This window comes from Vulpes vulpes, chromosome 10 (assembly GCF_048418805.1).
Source record: "Vulpes vulpes isolate BD-2025 chromosome 10, VulVul3, whole genome shotgun sequence".
Taxonomy (NCBI): Eukaryota; Metazoa; Chordata; class Mammalia; order Carnivora; family Canidae; genus Vulpes; species Vulpes vulpes.
The window spans coordinates 8387106-8412580 of NC_132789.1; the positions used below are offsets into that span (position 1 = coordinate 8387106).

The window sequence follows — 25475 nt, forward strand, 5'->3', positions numbered from 1 at the left end:
GAAGGCAGTGCTAAACCACTGAACCACCTGGACTGCCCTGCATTTTATTTCTTGAAGAATGAAGCTAGTGTTTAAACCCCTGAGACTGGATAAGATCATCAAGAGGGTGAGTACAGTTAGAAAAGAGGTTTGAGGGACGCTTGAGTGGCTCAGTGGTTGAGCATCTGCCTTTGGCTCAGGGCATGATCCCAGAGTTCTGGGATTGGGTCCCATATCGGGCTCCCTGCATGGATCCTGCTTCTCCCTCTGCCTGTGTCTCTGCCTCTCTCTGTGTCTCTCATGAATAAGTAAATAAAATCTTAAAAAAAAAAAAAAAAGGTTTGAAGACTGAGCAGTTGATCAACAGGTAAATATTTAACAATTGGGGAGGTAGGAGCCATAACTTGTAGCTTTTGCCAATTTTCATGGTGTAAATACTTTTATTATGGCTAATTGTAAGGTGCCAATAGTCTAACAATCTGGCACTATTCATTAAATATAACAATTTCTTAAAATGTAAGTGGCTTCAGTACACATCCCTCCATTAAGTGGTCAGAGAGAAGAGGAAAAACCAGCAAAAGGGACTGAGAAGAAACAGCCAAATGAGGTGGAAAGGAAAGTAAGACAGTGGTGTTCTGGAATCCAAATAAATAATATGTTTTCTAGAAGGTGGGAATAATCAATTGTGTATACATAAAGTGCCAGTGAGAGATTAAGTAAAATGATGAGAAATGGCCATCAGATTAACACCATGGAGGTCACTCATGACCTTGAGAGCATTTTCAGTAGGGAAGTGGTCAAAAGGGCATGGGAGGAGATAAATGTGAGACAGTACAGATAGTTTTTTTTGTTTTCTGTAGAGCAGTGGTTCTCAAGTGGGGAGGATTTTGCCTCTAGGGTACAATTTGGTAATGTCTGCAGAAAAAAAAATTTTTTTTTTGAGGGAGGGTTGCAACTGGCATCTGAGGGTAAAAACCAGGAATGTTTGCTAAACATTCTGAAATGCACAGGACAGACTCCCACAATGAAGTGGAGGAGAAATTTTAAAATTTCAAGTCTAAAATATCAAAGTAGGGGGTCCCTGGGTGGCGCAGCGGCGCAGCGGCTTAGCGCCTGCCTTTGGCCCAGGGCGTGATCCTGGAGACCCGGGATCGAATCCCACATCGGGCTCCCGGTGCATGGAGCCTGCTTCTCCCTCTGCCTATGTCTCTGCCTCTCTCTCTCTCTCTCTGTGACTATCATAAATAAAATAAATAAATAAAAATTTAAAAAATAATAATAAAAAAATAAAATATCAAAGTTGAGGTTGAGGAGCCCTTGTTGTGAAGGAAAGAAGGAAGTAGGTGGTAGCATGTGGGAAAAATAGAATAGAATAAATAGGAGAACTGGGGCAGCCTGGGGGCTCAGCGGTTTAGTGCCGCCTTCAGCCCAGGGCCTGATCCCGCAGCCCCAGGATCTAGCTCCAGAACGGGCTCCCTGCATGGAACCTGCTTCTCCCTCTGCCTGTGTCTCTGCCTCTCTCTCTGTGTGTCTCTCATAAACAAATAAATCAATTATTTAAAAAATAAATAAATAAATAAAGGAGAACTAACTTGTTTACATAGTAATAGGAATGAAGTAGAACATATCCCTGTCAAACAGCAGGAGAAAAGTGGACAATTTCTTTTTTTTTTTAAGTTGATAATTTCTATAAATAAACAGAGCTAAAACACTCCCATGCAATTGGTGTGTTTTAGCACTCACAGAAAGAGTGCACAAAGCAAAAATATTTATAGAGAAAAAGAGGTAAGAGAGAATCCTCTTTGGAAATATTTTACAATCTTTTTAAAATTATCCCAAAGTAAGATAGAATCATGGTCAAATTCATTAACCTGATAAAAGTCAGATCAGGCTGGGCCATCTGGGTGATGCCATTGGTTGAGTGTTTGACTCATAGCTTCTGCGTGGTGATCTTGGGATTGTGAGATCAGCCCTGCATCTGGCTCCATGCTCAGTGGGGAGTCTTCTTGGGATTCTCTCTCCCTCTGCCCCTTCTGCTCATTCTTTCTCTTTCTCTCTCTCAACTAACTAAATAAATCTTTTTAAAAAGTCAGATCATACTGATTTTAATATTATTTAAAGACATGTATAACATTAAACTCACTTGGGACACTCAAGAGATATAACCAAGGGGACCAGGCCTCGTTCTCATGGAATCATCTTCTAAAATGATAATTTGGGAACTAGAGAGGACATTAGAGGTCATCTCACTTTTCATCTCCATTTTATTGGTGAGGAAACTGAGGCTCCAGGATGCTAACTGATGTGAGCAGATACACAACTGGCCCTGAACTTTTAGGTAAGCCACTTAGATGCTGAATGATGTGGATACCACCACGGATACCATGGAATGTTGAATCAGATACATCAGAGGGACAATTTATAAATGTAAATATTCTGCTCCACTTAAGTTCATTTCTAAATGTTCAGCAGCCTCCTAAGAATGAAAATCTTTCCCAGCTGCATTAGACATTTTTCTTAGATCTGTCTTTTGTACAAGGCGAAAAACACAACACTTGTAAATTGCTCTAAGGGAAACATTACTTAACATCCCTTAAGTGTCTCCTGGCAGTGACAGCCTTCTTTTCAAGTGGAAAAGTAACTTCAGGTCACAGAATTTGGAGGGAACACATAGGGCCATCTTTCCAAATGATTTTCCCCTTTTCAGTAAAAGTGGCTGGTAAGGGGGTATTCTGGGGTTCTAAAGTGTCCATTTTATGAAATTTCATAAATAAAATGGTCAGATAAGTAAGGCTAGAACAAACTCATTCAAACACAAATGCAAACTCAAGAGGGCTTGCCCCAGTCAGCGTTCAACTGCCATAAAATAAAGTTTTCTGTGGATTTTAATACTATTAACAACCCCCTTCAAGAAATTCCTCTCTATCACTCCTATGCTTTACTGATCAACCTTTCATCCTAACTTTAGACTGATTCTTTGCTGATTCCTTCTGTCTTCCTGATTCATGAAGATCCCTCTGATTTGTCTCAGGGATCGGACTCTATTTCCCAGTTCCACTAGATGTCTTTATTTCTATAGCTAATCTTTCACATACATTTGTATTTCCTGCTGGATTTCACCTAGGCCATCGGATGCCCCCTCAATTTCAGTGTGCTCAGAATTATTTTTTTTTAAGATTTTATTTATTTATTCATTAGAGACACACTGAGAGAGAGAGAGAGAGAGAGAGAGGCAGAGATACAGGCAGAGGGAGAAGCAGGCTCCATGCAGGGAGCCTGACGTGGGACCTGATCCCGGGTCCCCAGGATCAGGCCCTGGGCTGAAGGCGGTGCTAAACTGCTGAGCCACCCGGGCTGCCCCAGTGTGCTCAGAATTAAACTCATCTCCCACTTCCTTCCCAACGGACTCCAAGCCCAAGTTCTTGGGACAATCCCAGTTTATGTCTGCTGTCCCAAGAGAATTAACCATAGCATGTTCTTTTACACTCAAGAGTTTGGATAAGAAATTATATTATCACCCAACCAATTTTCATGAAAGGCACTGCTATTTTTCAAGTCAGCTAGACTCAAAACCTCAACCTAACCTTTAGCTGCCAAGTCCAATGTACTAAAATCCTTTTAGAGGGCAGCCTGGGTGGCTCAGCGGTTTAGCACCGCCTGCAGCCCTGGGCATGATCCTGGAGACCTGGGATTGAGTCCCACGTCGGGCTTCCTGCATGGAGCCTGCTTCTCCCTCTGCCTGTGTCTCTGCCTCTCTCTCTGTGTCTCTCATGAATGAATAAATAAAAATCTTTAAAAAAAAATCCTTTTAGAATGTCCCTCAAATCTCCCCTTATTCTTACATTCCCAGTAACACCCACTAAGCCCTTACCTCAGGACTACTAATAAAGCTTCTTACTCTCTGGTATATACCTCTCCCATCTCCCTACCTTCCAATCCATCTGGTATAACATAACTAACGCAATCTTTTTGTTTTGTTTTTTCAAAGATTTTATTTATTCATGAAAGACACAGAGGGAGAGAGAAAGAGGCAGAGACACAGGCAGAGGGAGAAGCAGGGCTCCATGGAGGAAACCTGATGTGGGACTCGATCCCGGGACTCCAGGATCATGTCCTGAGCCAAAGGCAGACGCTAAACCGCTGAGCCACCCAGGTGTCCCTTATAACTAACTCAATCTTATAAAAATCCTGATTTTATCTTCTCATAACTCTGCTTGAAAATTTAAATGTAATAATTCAATGAATATTTCCTAGGTATTTGCTATGTGAGCAGCAGTCTTGGCCCTCGAAAACCTTCATTCATTTAATATATATTTGAGTGCCTACTGTATGCACCTCACCTCTGTAGGCATTGGAGTGCAGTGATGATAGGCATGGCCCATGGTCCATTCAATAGCAATACAAGACACACAGATAATGGCTTAGAGAGAACTCTTAAGGGGACGTGTAATGAAATTACAAATGAGTAATTTTTTTTAAGCACCCTGAGGTACCGGAACTTGAACAGATACCTACACCCTGATGTTCATTATTAATAATGGTCTAAAGGTAGAGACAATCTACCAACAGATGGATAAACACAATGTGGTCCATCCATACAATGGATCATATTATTCAGCCAAAAAAAAGGGATTGAGTTCTGATACATATTACAATATAGATGAATCTCGAAATCATCAAGCTAAGTAAAACAAGCCAGTCACAAAAGAACAAATATTGTATGATTCCCCTCGTATGAAATACCTAGAATAAGCAAATCCAGAGAAAGAAAGAAGATTAGAGGTTACCAGGGGTTACGAGGAAGGGGAATAGGGAGCTATTGTTTAATGGGTACAGTTTCTGTTTGAGGTGATGAGAAAGTTTTGGAAATAGCGGTGACAGTTGCACATTATTAGTGTAATTGATGCCACCAAATTACACACTTAAAATGGCTGAAATAGAAGATTTTTATGTTATATATAAAAATTAATGTGATATGCTAAAAACTATTGAATTGGATGCGTTAAGTGGGTGAGTTATATAAAATTTAAATTATATTTCAATAAAACTTTTTTATTTTATTTTTAAAAGGATTTTATTTATTTATTCATGAGAGACACACGTACAGTATCATGATCTGAGCCAAAGGCAGATGCTTGACCGCTGAGCCACTCCGGCATCCCACAATAAAATCTTAGGGTGGCACAGCGGCTTGGCGCCTGCCTTTGGCCCAGGGCGCGATCCTGGAGACCCAGGATCGAATCCCACATCGGGCTCCTGGTGTATGGAGCCCGCTTCTCCCTCTGCCTGTGTCTCTGCCTCTCTGTGTGACTATCATAAATAAAAAAATGAAAAAATAAAAAAATAAAAAGCACCTTAGGGACATCTGGCTGGGGAGGTCAATTAATTGTCTGGCTCTTGGTTTCCTCTCTGGTCGTGATTTTTGGGGCATAAGTCTAGCCCTGTGTCAGGCTCCAGGCTTGGGGCTCTCCACTGAGGGCCCAGTCAGCTTTGGACCCTCTTCCCCTCTCCCTTTGTTCCACCCCGCCCCCAACCTTGCTCACCCTCTCTCTCTCTCAAATCAATCAATCAATCAATCAATCTTTTTTTTTTTTTTTTTTTAACAAAGAACCTGAGAGGCTCTGAGAGTTGAAAAAAGTTATCAACCTTCTCCCTGGGGGAAAAAAAAAAAGCACTTGAGAGCCAAGTGCAGAAACTGTGGAATGATTTGGAAAGAAAACAAGAGCAGGAGAAGTGATTGTTGCTCAGGCAAATGGTTCTCATTGTGGTAGATAAAAGCAAATGGCGTCCTGGTGTGGAGAATCTATCCAGTTGTCTTGCTAATAGGATAAAGTTTAAAGGTATGAGCTTGACCCTGGCTCTCAAAAATGTGAGACATACATCCTGCTAAGACAGCTGCTTCTCTATATTCTTCTCCCTAAGGTTTCCTTCACGTCAGGCTTGGTCATGCCGTGTAGCTGGCTCAGTATACCCTTTTCTCATCAGGCCTCCCCAATGTAGCTCACTTGTTCTAAGGTCAGTGCAATACCATTTACATGAAATCTTCTCCAACTGACCTTAGCAGTATCAGCCTGTCCTTTCTCTGAGCTTCTATTGTGTTAGGCAGTCATGCCGATCTCTGCATTTCTTGGTTCTATCTTGTTATACACATTTCTCATCAGATGGCTAAGATCTAGGAGAGGAGAGTTCATATTTACATTTCTTGTACATACTTTCAGTAGCTGGCACAGCAGAACAAACAGAGGAAAAGAGCAATCTCCTGATCTTGTTGCCTGAATGCATTACTAAAAGTTGCAGTGTGGCAAAGTAACCATCTTATAATGGCAAAGAGGGGCAGCACTGGGTTCAAAAAGACTCAAGTTTGGGCAGCCCCGGTGGCGCTGCGGTTTAGCGCTGCCTGCAGCCCGGGGTGTGATCCTGGAGACCCAGCATCGAGTTCCCCGTCGGGCTCCCTGCATGGAGCCTGCTTCTCCCTCTGCCTGTGTCTCTTCCTCTCTCTGTGTGTCTCTCATGAATTAATAAATAAAAAAATCTTAAAAAAAAAGACTCAAGTTTAATTGCCATTTCCACAAATTGCAAATTTGTGTCAATTTCCAGGTGTGTGGGTTTGGTCAAGTTACTTAATTTCTGTACACATCAGTTTCTTCATCTGGAACAGAGGAGAGTACTTGTATCTGCTGCAGCATTTCTTGCAAGAGTTAAAAAGGATTTTAAAATGTAAAGTGTTTAGTGCATTGTCAGATTACCTGTAAATTGGAGCTGCAGTGTAAAAGCAAAGAGGAAAATCATGACTAATGATTTATTTCAAAATCAACACAGAACAGATGTAACCCTAAAATTACACTCTCCTAATGGAATGCTCTTCCAATTTCCTATAAACAAAATGAAGGGAGAAACAAACCAAATGGCTTTTGGTATAATAGTATTACATCCCTTTCTAGACACAGCTCTGAACTCATTAAAGTCTTCAGTACTAATAATTTTGGAGAAAAGGAAAATGTGAAATAATTCTCATAAATCTTGTTCAAGTATTTCCATTTAATATTTTTACACATATGACAGTAATTAGTGGCATATTAAAACGATAAATGTAAACAGGATGCTTAAGTAAAGACAAGGTTACTGTTGTCCTTAGCCTATTTTTGGCTAATGTTAACTAATGTTAATTTTTTCTAATATTTGATTTTTTTAATCAATCTGTTTTTAAAAAGTAGTCCCTTCTCTGCCCCCCGTTATTTAGGTAACACATAATGTGGCTGATTTGTATGTATGTATGATGTGGAAGGGATAAGTCTTTGTAATTTTGCATCTGCCCAAGATAATCACTGTTAATGGTTTGGTTGTATGTACTCTCATAGTTTTTCCTGGAGTACGTACAATTAAATCAATAAGGATGGAATCACATTATAATACTGTCCCCCCCCCTTTTTTTTTTACTCAATGAAGTATACTAAGATATCTTCTTATGACAGGATAGATAGAATCCTGTTTAAAAATTTTTTAAACTTGGGCAGCCCCAGTGGCGCAGCGGTTTAGCGCCGCCTTCAGCCCCGGGTGTGATCCTGGAGACCCTGGATCCAGTCCCACGTCAGGCTCTCTGCATGGAGCCTGCTTCTCCCTCTGCCTGTGTCTCTGCCTCTCTCTCTCTCTCTCTCTCTGTGTCTCTATGAATAAATACATAAAATCTTAAAAAAATTTTTTTAAACTTTATTTTTAAAGATTTTATTTATTTATTTATTCATGAGAGAGAAAGAGAGAGAGACAGAGACAGAGACACAGGCAGAGGGAGAAGCAGGCTCCATGCAGGGAGCCTGAGGTGGGACTCGACTCCGGTTCTCCAGGATCAGGCCCTGGGCTGAAGGCGGCGCTAAACCGCTGAGCCACCCAGGTGCCCTTAACTTTATTAACTTTTTAAAATTAACTTTAAAGAGATTTTATTTATTTATGAGAGAGAGAGAGAGAGCAAGAGCATGAGCAGGGAGACTGAGTAGCAGAGGAAGAGGGAAAGGCAGGCTCCAGCTGAGCAGGGAGCTGAATGTGGGGTTCAATCCTAGGATCCTAGAATCATGACCTGAGTTGAAAACAGAGGCTTAACCAACTGAGCCACCCAGGTGCCCCCTTTATTATTTTTAATGGCTGCATATTTCATTTTATGGAGGTACCATAATTTATACAATTCTCTATTAAAAGATGACTCCAGGTGTGTGTGTGCCTGTGTGGTTCAGCATTCAACAATGCTTGGAGTTGAGTTGCTGGATCAAAAAGAAGGAAGATTTAAAACTCTGATACAATTTTAAAAAGAAAAAGTTATAATTATCACAAAATTGCCTTCCCTAAAGAGTCATGCATACCTGGTATCAATCTTCTTTTAATGCTGGCATTACATTTTGATGAAAGCTGTATTTTAAAATCCACTAGGCTATACTTCATGTGTAATTTGTTCTGGATTCGTTGTAGACTGTTCTCTTAGGTGCATTAAACAAACAAACAAACAAACAAACAAACAAACAAACAAACACAACACACAACCAACTCCTGCTATAAAATAACACCTATAGAAAGGTTTTAGAAGCCAGGTTTTAGCTCTTATTGTGTGTGATCCTCCTGCTGATAATGGGACAGGCATCACAGTGATATTGGTTGCTATCACAAAAGTTCCAAAATTTTAAGAACCGTAAAAAACAACACTCCCCATCTGTTATAAACAAACCATGATATGAATAATATTGATATGAATCACTGTGGCTTTCTTTCTTTTGTTCTGACATGTGTCTGAGTTTGTAATAGAAGTTACAACCAAAATGCCCAGATTCTGATTTAGGTAACAATTTTAATTATTAAATAAAAACACAACCCATTAAAAACAGTCTTTTGGCTTTAAGACTGTGCTTTCATGTATTTATGGAGTGGGTTTTTACATACCCATTCTCCTGGGTATGTGAAATTGGTACTTAGTCCATAACTCAGATCTTTAATGAACAAGATAGCTCAAGCACATTTAACTCATATATTATAATTATAGAATAACCCATAAAGCCAAAATGGAAATAGTTGACCCTTGAACAATGTGGCGGTTAGGGCATTGACCCCTCCCACCTAAGTTGGAAATCTGTGTGTAACTTGACTTCCGAGAAACTTAACTACCAATAGCCTACTGTTGACTGGAAGCCTTACCAATACCACAAATAGTCAAGTAAGATGTATTTTATCTATGTATTTTATACTATATATATAGTATAATATATTTATTATTATATTATTATAATTTATTAATAAATGTATATTTATTATATTTATATATAGTATATATTTTAAAAAATATAAAATATGTGTATATATATTTTAAGATTTTATTTACTTATTCATGAGAGAGACAGAGAGATAGGCAGAGGGAGAAGCAGGCTCACTGTGGGGAGCCTTATGCAGGACTCAATCCCAGGACCTCGGGACCATGACCCAAGCCAAAGGCAGAGACTCTCAACCACTGAGCCACCCAGGCATCCCTATACTATATTCTTATAATAAAGTAAGCTAGGGAAAATAAGATATTTTAAAGAAATCGATAAAGAAAATAACATTTACAGTATTATACTTGTAAAAATCAGCATATAAGTCAACCCAAGCAATTCAAACACATGTTTAGGGATCCCTGGCTGGCACAGCGGTTTGGCGCCTGCCTTTGGCCCCGGGGTGCGATCCTGGAGACCCGGAATCGAATCCCACGTTGGGCTCCCGGTGCGTGGAGCCTGCTTCTCCCTCTGCCTATGTCTCTGCCTCTCTCTCTCTCTCTCTCTCTGTGTGACTATCATAAATAAATAAAAATTTTAAAAAAACCACATGTTTAAGGGCCAACTCTAGTCAATCAAGTAATACCAAGCTTCAATTTTAATAGTTTGAAAATTATTTCTGCTTCTATATAACCTTCCCTTTGTCTTCGGTATAGCATAACACAAATAATCAGGGTAGCAACATGCTCAAGATAAAATTTTCCTTTTTTTTTTTTTTTTTAGATTTATTCATGAGAGACACAGAGAGAGGTAGAGATATAGGCAGAGAGAGAGAAGCAGGCTCAGGAGCCTGATGCAGGACTCAATCCCAGGACCCCATCAATCACGACCTGAGCCAAAAGCAGATGCTCAACCACTGAGCCACCCAGGTGCCCCTAAAATTTTCCTCTTTCCAGACTCCCTTGTAACTAGATGCAAAGGAGACATAGTACAAGTCACTGGACAGAATTTCTGGGAAGGATATTTAAAGTGGCACTCAGCTAGTATGCCCTTTGGTCCTCATGCCCTCCCCACTTCTTCCTGCCAAGTCCAGGAAGGCATCTAGAGTGCAGAGGTGCATCTAGGTTCAGAGGCATCTAAAGATGCTCTACATGTGGCATGTAAGAAGTATTGAGCAAGAAAATTGGAGGAGCCTGGGTCTCCAATGACATCTTTAAATGGTTGCCATTCAGGGACTACTTCCAGAAGCAAAAGAAAAACAAGACTCCCAAGGCACTGCAAATTGGGTTTTCTGTGCTTGTGACCAAATATAATCCCAATGGCGATAGAGAAACAACTGCCTCTTAAAAGACAAACACATATAGTTTGTTGTTGTTTTTTAATATTTCATTAATTTGAGAAATAGCATGAGCCAGGGGAGGAGTGGGGCAAAGGTGAGGTGGTGAAGCAGATTCCCTGACAAGCGGGGAACCAGACATGGAACTTCATCCCAGAACTCTGGGATCATGACCTGAGCTGAAGTCAGATGCTTAACTGAATGAGTCATGTAGGCACTCCCATATATAGGTTTGATAGATGGCAGTGCAGTAACTTTATGTCTAAAGAACTCAAGGCACTTTCTAGATTATCTAATTTATAACCTTAAAACACCAGGAAATACATGGTCCTAAAAGTATTTGGAACAACTCACATAATAGATACTTTTGTCAACCAAATAATGAAAACCTCTTAAATGTTAGAAACTAGCCAAATATAAAAGTGAATGTCACGTAAGGACAGACAATAGAGTCTAGAAAGAAATTCATACATTTTATGGTCAACTGATTTTTGTCAAGGGTGCTGAGAAAGGATAGTCTTTTCAACAAATGGTACTGCAAAAAATGGATTGCCATGTCCAAAAAAATAAAGCTGGACCTCGACCTCACTTCATATATAAAAGGTAACTCAAGGGATGCCTGGGTGGCTCAGTCGTTGAGTGCCTGCCTTTGGCCCAGGGTTGTGATTCTGGAGACCCAGGATCGAGTCCCACATTGGGCTCCCTTCATGGAGCCTGCTTCTCCCTCTGCCTGTGTCTCTGCCTTTCTCTGTGTCTTTCATGAATAAACAAGTAAAATCTTTAAAAAAAAAAATAAAAGGTAACTCAAAATGGATCAAAAACCTAAATGTAAGAGCTGAAAGTATAAAACACTTAGGAAATCAATACTTAGGTGTAAATCAATGCTTTGGATACACAATGGTTTTTTAGACATAACACCAAAAGCACAAGTGGCCAAAGGAAAAATAGACAAATGACCAAAATGAAAAACCTCTGTGCTGGGGCACCTGGGTGGCTCTGTTGGTTGCGTGTCTGCCTTTGGCTCAGGTCATGATCTCAGGGTCTTGGGATTGCGCCCTGCATCAGGCTTCCTGCTCAGTATGGCTTCCTGCTTCTCCCTTTCCCTCTCTTGCTGCCCCTCCCCTTGGCCTGTGCTCTCTTTCTCAAATAAGCAAGTAAAATCTTAAAAACAAACAACCCCCTCTCCCTGCAAAAAAACCCTCTGTGCTTCAAAAGACATTAAGAAAGTAAAAACAAAAAACCCCCTCCAGAAATGGGAGAAAATTTCTGCAAATCATCTATCTGATAAGGGTCTAGTATTCAGAATACATATAAAGAACTCCCAACAACTTGACAAAAAAATAAATAATCCAAGTAAAGGATGGGCAAAGAATTTGAATAAACATTTCCCTGAAGAAGATATACAAATGGCCAATGAAAAGATGCTCAATATCATTAGTTATTAGGGAAGTGCAAATTGAAACATGAGATGCTACTTTGTGTCACCTGGATAGCTATAAGTAGCAACTGTTGGTGAGGACATGGAGAAATTAGAACCCTTATCACTTGGTGTTAGAAATGTAAAATGGTGCAGCTACTGTGGAAAAAAGTTTGCCAGTTCTTCAGAAAGTTAAACACAGGGTTAATCATATGATTCAGCGATTCCACTGGTAGGTATATAACCAAGAGAAACGGAAATGTATGTCCACATTAAAATTTGTACAGGAATGTCCTTAGCAATATTGTTCATAACAGCCCAAAAGTGGAAACCACTCAGATGTCCTTAAACATCAGATGAATAAACAAAATGGGATACACACACACACACACACACACACACACACACACACACACTGGATATACAATAGAATATTATACAGCCATAAAAAGGAATGAGGTGGGGGCAGCTCAGGTGGCTCAGTGGTTTACCACCACCTTCAGCCCAGGGCCTGATCCTGAAGACCTGGGGTCGAGTTCCAGGGCAGCCTCCCTGCATGGAGCGTGCCTCTCTCTCTCTCTCTGTGTGTGTGTCTCTCATTAAAAAATAAATAAAATCTTCAAAAAAAAAAAAAAGGAATGAGGTTGATATAGGCTAAAACATAGATGAATCTTGAAGACATTATGTTTAAGTAAAAGAAATCAGATATGAAAGGACAAATGTTTGATTCCACTTATATGAGGTGCTGTAATAGGCAAATTCAGAGATTGAAAAGTAGATTAGAGATTACCAGGAGCTGAGGGTTAGTCACCAGTGGTTTAATGGTTAGTGTTTTTGTTTGGGGTACTGAGAAAGTTTTGGAAATGCATAGTGGTGATGGTTGCACAGCATTTTGAATGTAATTAATACCAGTGAACTACATAGATACTTAAAAGTGGTTAAAATGGTGATGTTATGTGTGTTTTACCACAATAACAGAAAAAGGAAAGGAATGGAGAACTATTAATGCAGTAACATGGATGAACCTTGAAAACATGATCCTCAGTGAAAGAAACCAGACGCAAAAGGCCACATGTTGGGACGTCTGGGTGGCTCAGTGGTTGAGTGTCTGCCTTGGCCTCAGGGCGTCATCTCTGGTCCAGAGATGGAGTCCCACATTGGGCTCCTTGCATAGAGCCTGCTTCTCCCTCTGCCTGTGTCTCTACCTCTCTCTGTGTCTGTCATGAATAAATAAAATCTTAAAAAACAAAAGTCATATGTTTATATGATCCCATTATGTGAAGTGTCCAGAATAGGTAAATCCATAGAGAGGCAGAAAGTAGATCAGTGGTTGCTGGGGGCTGAGAGGGAAGGCGGGAAGGGGCAGGGCGGTGGCAAAGAGGAAAAAATGGGGGGAACTGCTATTGAATTGTACACTTTAGGGATGCCTGGGTGGCTCAGCGGTTGGGTGTCTGCCTTTGGCCCAGGGTGTGATCCTGGAATCCGGCATCGGGTCCTACATCGGGGTCCTTGCAGGGAGCCTGCTTCTCCCTCAGCCTGTGTCTCTGCCTCTCTCGTCTCTCATGAATAAATTAATTTTAAAAAAATCTTAAAAAAAAAAAAGAATTGTACACTTTATTATTTACTTAAGTAGGCTCCACACCCAGCATGGAGTCCAATGTGGGGCTTGAACCCATAACCCTGAGATCAAAACCTGAATTGAGATCAAGAGTCAGGATACTTAACCAACTGAGTCACCCAGATGACCCTGAAATGTACACTTTTTTATTTTTTTTAAAAGATTTTATTTATTTATTCATGAGAGAGAGAGAGAGAGGCAGAGAGACACAGGCAGAGGGATAAGCAGACTTCATGCAGGGAGCCTGATGCGGGACTCAATCCTGGGACTTCAGGAATGTGAAAATCCTGGGTCTTAAGTGAATGTCAAAAATAAGTAATAAGGTTTTTTGACATGGAATGTTAGAAGTTTCTTTATTATTACTTATTAAGCACCAGCTTAATACTGCAGAAAATTTCAAATCACCCTTCAACAACCCATTCTTCCTTCCCCCACCCAAATTCTTGATAAAGAGCTTTTCAAGTGAAGACACGGTCTCTTTTTTCTTCTGTATAAAACTTTATCAAATAAAGGCAAAGAACTGTGTACATCTTGCTGTAAAACGCTGCCCTTGTCTGTGGAAAGTGTCTGCCCAGGCTCCTTTCACTGTCCAGGTCCTGAAAGACTCTTGTTCATGAACTGTCTCTTCACAAAGCAAGTCCACCACTAACAAGAGGGGATAAAACAGAATGAAGAGTGGTGGTCAAGTCACAACGCAAGTTCAAGGTAAGGTCAGAATATGAATTTATATAATAACAAAATTAATCTTGGCCTGTCATCTGCCTTCTTGAAAACACATGTAAAAAACGTTTTTCTGACTCACAAGTCAGTCAAAATTAAGATGACCAAAAAAACCCCCCCAAAACAAAAAAATGTGATACATTCAAGGTATCTCACACAAAAATCTGCCCTATGGGTTTACAACAGTGCCCTGACATAAGAACATACAACCAAAATATTTACTATATGCAATTCATTATGCAGTATAACTCACTGAATCCCTACCATGTATGAGGCAAATACTCAAAGTTAAGCAACACTGCAATGCAGAAACTAAAAGTCTTCTTGCCATGGGAAACCTAAGTTTGTTTAACAGTAGCTACATGACAAAAGGTTATTTATCAACTAAATAGGTAAAGAGGAGGATCTTACCTTGCTTGGCTTATCATTCTGAGGGTCAAAAACTTTCTCACAAAGTCTCAGTCCAGTCTCTTGTCTCAGCTGCTGTAAGTAGGCCCTCATTACCTCTAAAATAAGAAGCAGGCAGAACAGTAAAAAAAAGTCCTGAGAATGCCCCCCTAATGTGCTAGTCTGCACAATGACGTTGGCAATACGTTTCTACATATTCTTTTTTTTATCATTTTATTTTATTTTTTTTAAAGATTTTATTTATTTATTCATGAGAGACAGATTGAAAGAGAGAGAGAGGCAGAGACACAGGCAGAGGGAGAAGCAGCCTGCATGCAGGGAGCCCGACATGGGACTCAATCCCGGGTCTCCAGGATCCCACCCCGGGGCTGAAGGCGGCGCTAAACCGCTGAGCCACCGGGGCTGCCCCATATTGTTTTTTTTAAAGATTTTATTTATATTTACTCATGAGAGGGAGAGAGAGAGAGAGAGGCGCAGAGACGCAGGCAGAGGGAGAAACAAGCTCCTCGCAGGGAGCCCAACGTGGAACTCGATCCCAGGTCTCCAGGATCAGGAGCTGGGCTGAAGGTGGCGCTAAACCGCTGAGCCACCCAGGCTGCCCACATTTCTACATATTCAAACAAGATTAAGAAATAAAAATGGCGGGATCCTGGGTGGTGCAGCGATTTGGCGCCTGCCTTTGGCCCAGGGCGCGATCCTGGAGACCCAGGATCAAATCCCACATCAGGCTCCCGGTGCATGGAGCCTGCTTCTCCCTCTGCCTATGTCTTTGCCTCTCTCTCTCTCTCTCTCTCTCTCTATCATAAAAAAAAAAAAAAAAAAAAAAAAAAAAAATTAAACAAAAAAAAAAAGAAATAAAAATGGCAGTCCAAATGGTTCTATAACTATCTTGGTTCAAAAGATTCTTTGCATGTTATACTTGTTCCCAAGAATCTTCTGTGAGAGTGACTGGTAAGATAATATCCACGCTAATGGTTCCACTCTCCACCTATATACCAACCAAGACAAGGAGAGGAGGGGATAAAAAGTCAAATGGAGGAAATCTTATGTCATAGAGAGGGAGGTAGAAACCGTTCTTACCATCTTCCTGTTTGTTTGCAGGTTTGGCATAAATTGCATTAAGTGGAAAACCAGGCTCTCCAGGAATGGGGAAATTAGTGATTCCCAGTGTATACATTTCTTTTTCACCTTGGCTTTTGGAATTACACTAAAAAAAAATTATACATACACATGTATTTTATAGCGAAAAGGATAATAACATCCAATCTGTAATTTTTTTAGTCTAAGTAGCTATGTCTGGGATTACTTATGTTTTTGGGTGCCCTTCTGCAATCCAGAGACGTTTGAGGACTTTTCTCAGAATGTTAAATGAATAAAATAAAGTACACAAAACTACAATAGAAATCAATTATAGTCAAACACAATAATTACAGTATTAAAAAGCCAAATTTATGACACATTCATACATGTACTTCTTTATTAATGCACTAAATGACAATATCCAGGCAATGGGCCCAATAACTAAAATTTGAAGTAGTACTGAGTGAAAATAAAATTTCAAGATATCTTCAACTCTAAATGTAACAAGAAAATGCTGTGACAATTACTGGAGAAAATGTCACAGGTACGGCTAATACTATTGTGGGTTGTTGCCTATTTTAATAATTAAATGCTAAATCTCAGTCATAAATCAGTGAAAAGAAAGACATAATCTCTTTCCCAGTCAAGTTCATGAATGCTTGAATTATATCCTTGGCTCAGAGATTCTTAATCTGAGGTTAAGAAAGATTTCTCTCTTGGGAAAATATATGGAAAGCCTTAAAACATCAGCCCCTTATCTTCTCATTCCTCAACTAAACTCCAAGTTTAGAATCCACATTCAGATTTTCCTCTTAGGTCCATGCTCTAAGTGGGAGGAAGGCTCGTCTACTTGTCCTTAAAATCTCAATGAGTTCAGATAGTTAGTAGGGTGAATATGTATCAGTACTGTGTTTTTCTGATAGACAGTCCTCTAAATTTAATTACCTTTTGGAGTTTCTTTAGACACTCAGAAATGTAGAGTGTTATATATATCAAGGTTCTATCGGCTTCATTCTGCAGGGGGGGGGGGGGGTAGGGTGGGGAGAGGCAGGAGAAACAAAAGTTAAAAATAGTCCTGATCAAAACATAACTATCACATGCAATAAACGAATTCAAGCTTTGTATTTTGAGCATCAACTGAAAACCATGCAAGTATAGTTCCTATAGTATCAATAGTTCCCGTTTTCCAAACTCAGTCTTCCCAACCCACCTTTCTGTCTGCTCTGGGGCAGGGAATATCACCTCCTGCCATACTGAGCTGTGGGACTGCTCCCATTCACCTTGGCTGCCCTGCCTTTGGGTCTAGGGAGCTGTGCCAGCAGCCCCTCCCTCCATGTAGGAAGGAGAGTTTAACAGAGCTGCCTTGAAAACCTGAGGTGCACCATATGGTTGGCTAATTTTTTTTTTTTTTTAAATTTTTTATTTATTTATGATAGTCACAGAGAGATAGAGGGAGAGGCAGAGACACAGGCAGAGGGAGAAGCAGGCTCCATGCACCGGGAACCCGACGTGGGATTCGATCCCGGGTCTCCAGGATCGCGCCCTGGGCCAAAGGCAGGCGCCAAACCGCTGCGCTACCCAGGGATCCCTGGTTGGCTAATTTTTAAAACCCTTTCACTTCAGGATCTCTGCCGAGAACAAAAGCATCCCCCCCCCCCTTTTTTTAAGATTTTATTTATTTATTAATGAGACGGAGAGACAGAGACAGAGACAGAGAGAGAGGCAGAGACATAGGCAGAACGAGAAGCAGGCTCCATGCAGGGAGCCTGATGTAGGACTTGATCCTGGGTCTCCAGGATCATGCCCTGGGCTGAAGGCGGTGCTAAACTGCTGAACCACTCTGGTTGCCCAACAAAAGCATTCCTGACTTGAAAGGAAGAAGCAGATATTTCATGGGTGTCTTGTTCTTGAAGACCTCCAAAATCTCGATCTAATCAAGACCTGATTAGACCTCTTGATCTAATCAAAAGAAAAATGTGAAGATTGGATGTTAAGCAAAAGTGAGACTTTTGCTCATGTGAAATTTTACACGAGGTTTACAGTTAAAAAAAAAAATCAACCTACACCTGCCCCTATTTAAAAATAGTGCATATGAAAAAAAAATAGTGCATATGATACTCAGGAGAGAATGAAATGGGACAGAATTACATTTATTTATGCCTCGACAAACATCATACTTGGACCATGCATCAAATACAGCAAACACTGTGAGTATTGTAGGATGTTTAGACTACAGTCTGTAGACCATGAGCCTGCAAACAAAGATTTCACATCCTGTTTGATTCCAAAAGGTCAAAGTCTGGCCAGGAAAGGAAATTCCATATTCTAGAATAGTATCAAGAAAAGTTGACATTCCTGTAACTTGCTCACATGAGGAACTCAATAAAGTTCTTTCCCTCCTCTCCTTTTTTGCCACTTTCCTTCTACCCTCCTTTTGACCTCATTCCTCACACGAACTAAGAGCAGAAAGGAAGAAAGGATAGTTGAGAAACAATCAGGATCATTGAAGTTTCTTTATTTCTTCATCTCATGGCCAGAACACAGAGGTATATATAGAAATAACATAGCATGTAGGGTTTTTTCGTTTTTTGAACTGGCACATGGTAGGTGCTTTATTAATGTTGAACAAATAAAAATGTCTAGATCTTGGGTTGGCAAACTTCCTCTATAAGAGACCAAATATTAAATATTTTAGGTTTTGTGGGCCAGTCTTTGTCACAACTATTCAATCCAGCTGCTGTGGCATGAAAGCAGTCACTATGATAAAAAATGAATGTGGCTGTGTTCCAATAAAACTTTATTCATAAATGCTCTACATGCAGCTCCCCCTGATCATACTCTCTTAACAACAATAACAACAAAAAGAGGCAGTGGGCCAGATTTGGCTCTCAGGCTGTAGTTTGTTGACCCATGGTATAGACTTTGGAGGAAAAACGAGAAACTAATACTGAGTCTAATATTAGGCACTATTCTGGTTTTAAATTTTTTTAAATTTTATTTATTTTTTATTTGAGAGAGAGAGAGCACAGAGTATAAGTAGGGAGTGGAGGAAAAGGGGCAGAACGAGAGGGAAAAACAGACTCTCTGCTTAGCCCAGAGCCAGATGTGGGACTTGATCCCAGGAACCCAGGATCATGACCTGAGTCGATGGCAGATACTTTACCAACTGAGCCACTCAGGTGCCCCACTATTCTCATTTTTTAAAGTCATACAATCTCATTCAATTTTATTTATTCTTCAGAACAACCCTGACTGCCAGGTAGCTTATTATCCACATCAGAAAACTAAATTAAATATTAAAAGCTCTGTACTTTACCTTAATCTCATAGTTTTTGAAGAAGACATTGGCCTTGAAGTAATAAATGGCTTCATCCACAATATCTGTATCTTTTGCTAAACAGGAACAAAAAGGGGGGTGGAGGCAGAGAACATGAGCTAAAATATAACAATAACACTTAAAAAAGCTAGAGAGTAAACTTCCCAGCTCCATGGTCAAAGGAGTTGAGTTCCATAAAATGAGGCCACTGAAATATAATGTCTTTAGAAACAATATCTAGAAAAATAAGGATATGGTTTATTCTGATAGCTTTATTATTTTTATAAAAAAATATTCTCATTAGGAACAAATTAACCAGTACCAAAAAACATTTTATTGTCACTCTAAATCTCAGTACCTAGAAATAACTACTATTATCATTTGGTGAACATCATTCCAGACATTGAGAGATGTCTCAATGTTCATTTATAAAAATGAACTTAGACATAGACTAAACCTTGATAGATGCTGTTTAAATAAAAAGTATTCAATCTAATTCTATTTGAATTTATATTCTATGGTTTCAGGCGGAAAAAAACCCTCAATTGTCATTTAGGAACACACTGGGCTTACACATACATCTTTCTTTTTATGAAAACCGTGCTTAAAATATACTTGTACATGCTGTTCTAGGTGGCGAGAGACTGAGAAAAGCCAGAAATGCTGTTGTGACAAAGACAGATCTCATTATACTATTTCTTTGGCAGGTTTTTGTTTTCCTTTTCTTATTTTAAAAAAGTCAAAATCCCAGGGTCTTGATATCCAGCAGCCGGTTGCAGCAATGCAGAGACAGTTTTTTGGTGGTCTTTTTTTTTTTTTTTCAGAGTTATTTATATTGTCCAATGACTGCTCTCCCTCTCACACAGAAGAAATGCAAAGTAATCCTGGAGGTTTAGTACTCTGTGATTCAGCTGTCTTTAACCCTACTCATTCCCCTGCTAAAGAACGCAACAGAATTCTAACTCTAGACTCCTTGGAATTTTCTTATGTGCAAAAAGGAAACTTCCTCAGAAGATTCCATATTGTTTATAAAACCAGCTAGTTCTTCTAAATGTGGGGTAGGGGTGAGGAACGGGGCGGGGGTGGGCTACAAGATTCAGAACCTAGAAGGGTGTTTGGCACAGAAAGGTGCTCAAAAGGTGTTTGATGAATGTAAAGAAATGAATTTGATTAATGCTAACAGTTATTTTGCTCACAGCATAGGCCTGTACTCTTTCATAATTCCAGTTCAGTTCCAATCCTGTCCACTGGGGAAGAATAACAGGTCATTCTCTGTCTACAGAAACCATGTCCATCTGGTTTCTTGGGGTCCTGCTCTCCCTCAAGGGCCCACGAGATGTTGCGAAGGTGGTAATTAGATACACTCCATCTCTAGTCAACTTTTATTTTGTAAAGATCTGAAAAGAGTTCTTCTCAAGGAATCTGGGCCAACATTGATTTTTTATTCTTTCTTTGCACTGTAATTCTTTTACATTATTTTTCTTCTTTTAAATCGTTTTTTTTTTTCCATCTGTTCCTTTTTCTTTATCTCAGAATCAAGTAAAAACTGTGGTGACTCACCAAGTTTATTTAGTTTACTAAGCTTTCAACTGGTGTTGAAAATAAACTTAAGGAGAGGTCACGTCAAATAGTCTGGGAGAGGAATGAAGATGGGGTCAGTGCAAATTGCAATGAAAACCTTAAAAACCTTGAATGGAACTCAGTGCAGATGCTTTCTGGATGCAGGGAAGCCATGTCTGCTATAATATAAATTACACTGTTGGTAGAACATCTCAGAATGTATACGAAGAGTCTAAAAAGAATGAGGCTTTCTGAACAGTAAGGAAATGTTTCAAAAAAAAGGGGAAGTACTAAAAAAAGTAAAGATATAAAATTCAGAAAAGCAAGAGAAACAATGTGTAATTTTACATAAGACACTTACAACTTAAGATCGAGGTACTGCAGAAAATGAAGATCCTGAAGAATGAATAAAGGAAGTAGATATAGACAGGGGAAAGAGTTAAAATGTTTTCTTTGTTTTCCTCAGCCTTACAACAGAAAAAGGATGGGGACATGGTATCCTATAGAAGTAGTAGCGTTAGATCACTTTGTAAGTACTGATAGTGATGACAGAATAATGTCAAAAATAAGTAACATTTCCTCATCCCTCTCAACAAAATATTCAGAAGAACTCAGCAGCATTAATACACTTTCTTACTAGATGCAATGTATACTCCTGATCTTGAAAGGTCTAGAATGCAATATCCACCAAACAAATAGAAAATCCAAGAGCAGTCTGAGACAGAGGACTGAGCTAAGAATATGCCTGATTTGTTAAAGTCAGAGAGTTGCTAGATGTTTTCTACTAAAATCTGAGAACAATAGAAAGAAGTTTTGACTTACTCTCTCTAGGGGCGGGTCCTTTGAATTGACTTCTGATAGGCAACAATGCCATGTTTCCAATGAGTTTGGTGTCAGGGTCCATGAGAGAAGAGTGGTAAGCCTGTAGTGGCAAGCCAGGTAAGAATATGGAGACAGAAAGAGAGCAAACATCAGCAGGGCACACAAGAAACATTTCTCTAAAGGGAAAAAGAAGAACCCACCCAAGACTAACCAGGGGAGGAGGATCAAAGGTTGGTAGCAGCAATACGCTAGAGCTGGCTCTTACTGGCTTAAGAAAACTGAATGTTAAATTTTGAGCAATTATTATTATTATTTTTTAAAATTTTTATTTATTTATGATAATCACACACAGAGAGAGAGAGAGGCAGAGACACAGGCAGAGGGAGAAGCAGGCTCCATGCACCGGGAGCCCAACGTGGGATTCGATCCCAGGTCTCCAGGATCGCGCTCTGGGCCAAAGGCAGGCGCCAAACCGCTGCGCCACCCAGGGATCCCGAGCAATTATTTTTTAAAATATTTTAATTATTTATTCATGAGAGACAGAGAGAGAAAGAGAGAGAGGCAGAGACACAGGCAGAGGGAGAACCAGGCTCCATGCAGGGAGCCTGATGTGGGACTCGATCCTGGGACTCCAGGATCACGCCCTGGGCTGAAGGCAGGTGCTAAACCGCTGGGCCACCCAGGGATCCCCAATTTTGAGCAATTAAAAAAAATTATTTAAATAACCTGCACCCCACATGGGGCTCGAACTCACAACCTGGAGATCAAAAGTTGCATGCTCTTGGGATGCTTGGGTGGCTCAGAGGTTGGGCATCTGCCTTTGGCTTGGGTAGGGATCCCGGAGTTCCGGGATCAAGTCCTGCATCTGGCTCCCTGTGGCGAGCCTGCTTCTCCCTCTGCCTGTGTCTCTGCCTCTCTCTGTGTGTCTCTCATGAATAAATAAATAAATCTTTATTAAAAAAAAGAAAAAGAGTTGCATGCTCTTCCCACTGAGCCAGCCAGAAGCATCTATGTTTTGAGGAATTTTGAAAAATACTGAGGCAAGCTGGTTATTAAAAACAACCGTTAATGGGATGCCTGGATGGCTCAGCAGTTGAGTGTCTGCCTTCAGCTCAGAGTGGATCCTTGGTCCCAGGGATTGAGTCCCACATCGGGCTCCCTGCATGGAGCCTGCTTCTCCCTCTGCCTGTGTCTCTGCCTCTCTCTCTCTCTGTGTCTTTCATGAATAAATAAATAAAATCTTTAAAAAAAAAAAAAAGCCATTACTAAAAATTAAATTATGTAAATTTGCATTTAAGTGCATTATATTGAAAACAAAGGTGATAAATACTGAAAATTCATTACTTAATATTTTTAAAAATCATTTTACTACTGTCTGTGATCTTAAGGTTATATATAATTTTTGTATCTTTGTGGCAGAAATGCTATATAATGGTGTGCTACTATGCATCTTCCAATCCCATATTCGGTGACATCACATTGGTAATTGGTGCGAGTATTTATGCTATGGAAATAGGCAGACACTATATAAATCAGGGGTACACCACCCCACCAGCTCTTGTTAAACCAGAACCCAAACACTGGCTTTTCAGTTCTGCCACTTCCTGGCTATGTGTTTGACCAAGACATCACTTCTCTTCACCTGTTTCCAAATTCATAAAAAGAAGAGTTATCTACTGCCCTCAGTGAGTTAAAGGAGCAGGGAAAACCCCATTTTTTTATTTTTTATTTTTTAAAGAGTTTATTCATTCGAGAGAGAGAGAGAGAGAGAGAGGCAGAGACACAGGCAGAGGGAGAAGTAGGCTCCATGCAGGGAGCCCAATGCAGGACTTGATCCCAGACTCCAGGATCATGTCCCAGGCAGAAGGCAGGTGCCAAACTGCTGAGCCACCCAGGGGTCCCCAATGTCTGGCTTTTAGTAACAGAAAAGCCCCATTCATATGTTCATTCATTTACCAAACGATTATCAAGCACCTTCAATGTGCAAAGCATCATGAAAAAATGGTATGCAAGACCAATATCTCTGCCCCTGAAGAACTTTCAGGCTAATGGAAGAGGCAGATATTAAATAAGTTATCGCAGGGAAGTCCAGGAATGAGCACAGGACTTTAAAGTCCTAGCCTTAAGGAGCACCTGGGTGGCTCAGTTGGTTAAGCATCTGCCTTCAGCTCAGATCACAATCTCAGGGTCCTGGGACCAAGGCCCATGTCGGGGTCTCTGCTTAGTTGGGAGCCTGCTTCTCTCTCTCCCTCTGCTTCTCACCCCTGCTCAGGGCTTACACACTCTCTCTCTCTTCTCAAATAAATAAAATAAATAACTTTATTAAATAAAATAAAATAAAATTAAAGTCATAGCTTAAAATATTGCAACCTTGGGTAAGTCATCATACTTCTCTGAGCCTCAATTTCTTCCTCTGCAATATGGGAACAATAAGCATGGACTTCACAGGGTTATTGTGAGGATAACATGGAGTAACTTACATGCAGTGTGTAGTTCAGGGCCAGTCTGGCACACATCAGGAATTGAATGGTACCAACAAGACTCATTAACTATCTCTAACTATAGCTTGCTCCTCTTTGTCAGTATGCTTTACCTAAAGCAGCCTCCACCCTCTCCTTCACTAGCTGTCTTGTTTGTTACCCATCTATTTCCTTCATTGCACTTGTCACTACCTAAAACTATCTTAGGGACAGCCAGGTGGCTCAGTCAGCTAAGCGTAGAGCTTCCTGCTCCACACTAAGTTGCAGACTACTAGTCCCTCTCCCTCTGCTGCCACTTAACCCCCTCTCCCTGCTGGCCCTCTCAAAAAAAATCTGTAAAACTATCTTTTTCAAATTTACATATACACGTTTGTGCTGTCTCCCCATTAGAATGTACACTCTTTGAGCCTAGGGATTTGTTGGCTTTATTCACTGCTGTAACAGTGCTTGGCATGCAGCAGGTACTCAGTAATGTTTTTTGAGTGAGTTTATCACGTTATTGAACCTCCTTTACTTCATCTGCAAAATGGAGACCATGATGGTGATGAATTCACTCCACCAGACTGGCTGTCAGAAATGAAGGACAACCAGACACTACTATCAATTTTGCTCCTACTCTGATGCACACGAAAACAGAAGCATTTGGAAACCAGGAGCGGACCCTGCGTCTGCTCTGGCGCCCCTACACCCAGCAGCTAGGGGCGGCCGCCACTGCTGGGGAGGCAGAGGAGGAGTCCGGGAAGTGGGGTATGGCAGTGACTAGCAGCGGGAGGAACCCGCCTCCTGGGGCCAAGGAGGAAGTTGGCCTGTGGGGGTAAGAAAAAGCAGCCGGATCCTAGACTTGAAAAATGGAAAACAAAAAGCACAGCCCTTGTCTTCTCGACTCCAGTGAATCTTTGGGGATTCTGCTGGAGTCGGGGGATACAGAAAGGAGAGAAGGGGCAGCACTGCAGCGAAGAGGGCGAGAGGGGCCGAGCCAGCCTCCTCTCCACGCTCAGGGTCTTTGGCCCCAGGTGCTCCGGCCCCGTCCCCCTCGCCGACACCCCCGGGCAGCCCCATCCTACAGCCACAGACCCCTCTTCGTAGCTTCTCCCCTTCTCAGGCCCCGCTTCTTCTCTGCCCTCCTCCGCCCACTCTCAGCTCACGCATGACTTCTCGCTGCTCTCCCAGTTCTCACCATCTCCCACACTGCGAATTGGCCTCCTTACCGGCATCTTGGCGGCGACCGGGTTTCTAGGCAGACAAGGCTGGGGTTAGAGCTCGGCGCTTCCTGTCCGGCGGCCCGGGCGGGGTAGGCGGAAGTGAGCCGGAAGGGGAGGGGGAGGGGAGGACGAGGCACTTCCGGTCTTGCGGTCCCGCCGGAGGCTGCTGCGGCTGCGCAGGGACGAAGAGGCGCCAGAGGGCGCCCGAGCACTGAGTAGGGATTGTGAGTGCCGTGTAAGGTAAAGTGTGCGCGAAATGGGGCTAGATCTTGGGTTTCAGAATCCTCGGCATCCACCACTTCCTTGATTT

The 25475-nt window shown here is 41.0% G+C and overlaps 1 protein-coding gene across 2 annotated transcripts; it reads right to left on the bottom strand.

Moving 5' to 3' along the window:
* Positions 1-13916: 13916 nt before the first annotated feature.
* On the bottom strand, positions 13917-25299 carry ARPC3 (actin related protein 2/3 complex subunit 3). Of its 2 annotated transcripts, none has more exons than XM_072722820.1 (7): positions 25172-25299; positions 21484-21583; positions 19102-19178; positions 16731-16799; positions 15786-15912; positions 14709-14803; positions 13917-14222 (listed from the first exon to the last, which is right to left on the bottom strand). In XM_072722820.1, the coding sequence occupies exons 1-7, from the start codon at positions 25175-25177 to the stop codon at positions 14160-14162; spliced, it is 537 nt and encodes a 178-aa protein (XP_072578921.1). In that variant the 5' UTR covers positions 25178-25299; the 3' UTR covers positions 13917-14159. The 2 variants fall into 2 exon arrangements, with proteins under 2 accessions (XP_072578921.1, XP_072578923.1); XM_072722822.1 differs by having other exon boundaries at positions 25141-25244.
* Positions 25300-25475: the final 176 nt, after the last annotated feature.

Excerpts from the sequence above, each read along its gene's own strand:
- ARPC3 (XM_072722820.1), bottom strand. Across the intron at positions 16,800-19,101 it reads TCAAAAACTATGAGATTAAG|AATGAAGCCGATAGAACCTT; the intron begins GTAAAGTACAGA and ends CCCCCCCTGCAG. Across the intron at positions 15,913-16,730 it reads GTCTAAAGAAACTCCAAAAG|TGTAATTCCAAAAGCCAAGG; the intron begins GTAATTAAATTT and ends ATTTTTTTTTAG.